Source organism: Rhopalosiphum maidis, chromosome 3, assembly GCF_003676215.2.
Source record: "Rhopalosiphum maidis isolate BTI-1 chromosome 3, ASM367621v3, whole genome shotgun sequence".
In the NCBI taxonomy this organism is placed as follows: Eukaryota; Metazoa; Arthropoda; class Insecta; order Hemiptera; family Aphididae; genus Rhopalosiphum; species Rhopalosiphum maidis.
Window position 1 is genome coordinate 69,120,257 of NC_040879.1, and position 3,764 is coordinate 69,124,020.

Sequence of the window (3,764 nt, forward strand, 5' to 3'; positions counted from 1 at the left end):
AGTGCCGCAACGCGGCAAAGCCTCGGGCCTGCTACAGGTGTGGAGCCACCAGCCACCTCTCGCGGGGCTGCTCGGAAGGCAGGACGACGGGGGGCCCCTCCCGCCGGGCGATCCAGCGGAGGCAGCGCCGGCACACGACCCTCAGGCTCTGAGGGCTCGGGTGTTGGCAAAGTGGGCTCGGGAGATGGGGCGCGAGGTTCCGCCCGCGGACAGCGGACGCGAGTGGACCCGCACCTTGATCCCCCCAGACCTGCTCTGCCGGTGGGTGTCCAGGACGCACGGGGAGATGTCCTTTCACCTCACCCAGCTGATGACGGGGCATGGTTGTTTCAACCGGTTTCTCCGGAAGATCAACCGTGCACCGTCTGCCGGGTGTTCCCACTGCGGACCACCCGACGGCTACGGTGAGGAAGTCGACGACGCTCACCACACCCTCGTTCGCTGCGAAGCGTTCAGGGGTGAACGTGAGCGTCTCGTCGACGTGATCGGACCCTTCGACCCTGGCGGGCTGGTCCCCAAGATGTTGGAGAACCCGGCCAACTGGGGGGCGGTTGCCGACTACGCGAGGGCAGTGATGACCGCCAAGGAGGAGGCCGAGCGCGGGAGGCAGTTTCGGCAGGGGGTGGCTCCGTCTAGGCGGCGGAGATGACGGCGACGCGTTCGGCGGGGCGACCTCGGCGGGGCGACCTCGGCGGCTAGCTGGGTCGTCGGCTGGGGCGGCCTTCTCTTAGTCTCGGGCTGAGGGCAGGCCTCTCAATAGGTTTAGGGTACCACTGTAAGGGGTTGTGGAAGGGGGATTGTCCCTTCCTCACCCCATATGACGAATACCGTTTATTTTGTTTTTATAATTTATTTATATTGTTTTATATATATTGTTGTTGTTTTTTACCCAATAAACGATGGCGACTCACCACCCGAAGTATTGCCTCATGGCGTTTCCGGGTGGTGAGTGTATTGCCGGTTCAAAAAAAAAAAAAAAAAAAAAGGTCTATGATATAGATCAGCGGTTCCCAATTAGTGTGAAGCCACGGACCCCTAGCTATAACTTAAATTGGTCCACGGACCCCTTTTTGTAAATACTTACTTTTCAATTTTATTTTATTATGAAAATGAGAAATAAATTTATACGATTTATTTTCAATATGAAAAAAATTATTTGATTAAACACCTTCAAACTTTATGAGACAAGTGAAATATTTCTTTATTGTTCATAATTTCGTCTAAGTCCGGCTGCATGCTTGATATTTTAACTCTTAAATCAGCGTCAATATTAAGCCTATTACGATATTTGTTTTTCATGTAACAGTAGGTAGAAAAAGCTTGTTCACATCTATATGTTGTGCAAAAGGGGATCAAATGTCTTAAAGCTTTCTCAGCCAGTTGCTTTTGATCATTTTGAACAATTAACCAAAAATCAATTAGTTTTTTATCGTCGAAAATATTTTTCATCTCTCCATTAGTTACCAAATCAATTAATTCATCTTGTTCCTGTTCAGAGAGATTTTCTATTTTTTCAATATCACAGTGAAATGGATTTCTTATCCACGTATTATTTGGGTCAGGTTGATGAAAATATTTTCTTAATATTTTGGCCATGCTCAACAAGTGTTCAGATATTTCACTCTTTACTTCCTGTGATAGACATTCACACGAAGATTCCAAAAAAGATTGTAATGTCGGAAAGTTACTGAAAGAGTTTTTTTCAACACGTATTGCCCAAATTTCAAACTTTTTTATAGTTGCTTCGATCTTATCCTTAACGTGAAAAACGTCAATATAAATTCCTTGTAAACTCAAATTTAGTGTATTCAAGTATTCAAACACATCAGCCAAGTAAGCTATCCGAGACAGCCAAGAAAAATCAGTTAACAAGCCTACAAACCTGGTTTCGAGAAGAAATACTCGAACTTCGTCTCTTAGCTCAAAAAAACGCTGAAGAATTTTTCCACGTGAGAGCCATCGAATTTCAGTGTGCAAAATAAGCTGTACGTAGTCACTTCCCATGTCTTTACAAAGGACTTCAAAAAGCCTTGATTGTAGAGGTCGTGATTTAATAAAGTTTATAATTTTCACTACTTCCTCTAAAGTTATTTTCATGTGTTCTGATAGGCGTTTAGCAACCAACGCTTCCCTATGAATACAACAGTGAGTCCACTTTACTTGAGGTGCAACTTCTTTCACACGACCCAACAATCCAGTTTTGTAACCTGACATTGCTGCTGCACCATCAGTGGTTATTCCAACGCATTTTTCCCACCTAATGCCATGATCTGTAAAAAACTTATCAATAGCTTCAAATATATCTTTTGCCGAAGTATGTAGGAGCTCGCATGAAAACAAAAAATCTTCAAATAACTGTTTTTCCCATATAAAACGGACAAAAACCAACATAGATGACTTACTTGTTATGTCAGTACTTTCATCTAGTTGCAATGCAAACTTGTCACTTGTAGATAGCCTTGTAAATAGTGTTTCTTCAATATTTGCAGACATATCAGTAATTCTTCTTTGAATAGTATTATTAGATAGGGGGACAGAACTAATCAACTTTGCTGCTGATTCACCTAACATTTTTTTGCACAGGACAATTGCAGCAGAAAGAATTAGTTCTACGGCTATGGTATGAGCCTTACCAGATTTTGCAACAAGTTGAGCGACTTCGTATGAAGCTAAAAAGGCATTTTTATTACCACTTAAACTTGTTGAAGATTTCATCACTTTTTGTGATTTTTTAAATTCTCCTAACTTAACTACAAAAAAATCCAACGACTTACTAGTAAATTCGCCATGTTTAGTCTCAAAATGGCGTCGTAGTTTAGAAGGTTTCATACTTTCATTGGACAAGATTTCCAAGCAAATAATACACTGTGGTTTTGGTTCATCTTCAGTCCCAGCAAATGTAAATCCTAATTGTAAATATTCAGTGTTATACTTTCTCACTTTAGTTCCTACGGTACTCTTCGAGTTTACATTACGGCGATTTGAGTCTGAACTACTATGTTGATCAGTGCACTAAAATAAATTTATTATTGAAATATTATCAATAAAAATACAGATAAAGTGTAAAATTATAAAATATAATTTGCGCAACACATAATATGCACGCATTTAACGACAGATTAATAAGTAAAAAAGTTCTTTTGATAAATAAATGAATGAGTTATTTACCTGAACTTTATTCATATTATTCACAGTATTATCTTCTTCTATTTCACATATAGGCCTTTTAAGTGAACCAGATTTTAACCACTGATACATTATGGTTATTCGTTTAATTTTGAAATACAATGTATAAAAAAGGACACACGGCACTAATCGCTGACCAGTAATGACTGAGACTACTAACTAATACTAATGTTGATTATTTACTTTAAATTATATGTCCGAAATATATTTTATTGGTTAATGGAAAGAAAATAATCAGTATGGTTTCACGTTCTGAATTATAGTAATAATAGTGTAATAGTGAAGATAATAATGATATTTATTTCTATGAAATTGCTTATCTATTTTTTTCGCGATAATCGAGTTTCAATAGTCCATAAATACTCGGAATTTCATATTACTACAAAGTTAATAATTTCACTAAAATAAAATAAAAATATTACAACAAAACAACATAACCGCGGACCCCTGGGGGTCCGCGGACCACCAATTGAGAAACGCTGATATAGATACTATGGTTGCACGACGGCCTATATTGGATCACGACGTTGAGCGGTGCAGAATGTTCTTATCAAATCTGATGAAGTCGCGTACTACTA

The 3,764-nt window shown here is 40.0% G+C and overlaps 1 protein-coding gene across 1 annotated transcript; it reads right to left on the reverse strand.

Moving 5' to 3' along the window:
* Positions 1 to 1,170: 1,170 nt before the first annotated feature.
* LOC113557630 (zinc finger BED domain-containing protein 5-like) lies at positions 1,171 to 3,183 on the reverse strand. The gene is made up of 2 exons (XM_026963195.1): positions 3,169 to 3,183; positions 1,171 to 3,012 (listed from the first exon to the last, which is right to left on the reverse strand). Exons 1-2 carry the CDS (start codon positions 3,181 to 3,183, stop codon positions 1,171 to 1,173), a joined length of 1,857 nt encoding a protein of 618 aa, XP_026818996.1.
* Between the last annotated feature and the right edge of the window lie 581 nt (positions 3,184 to 3,764).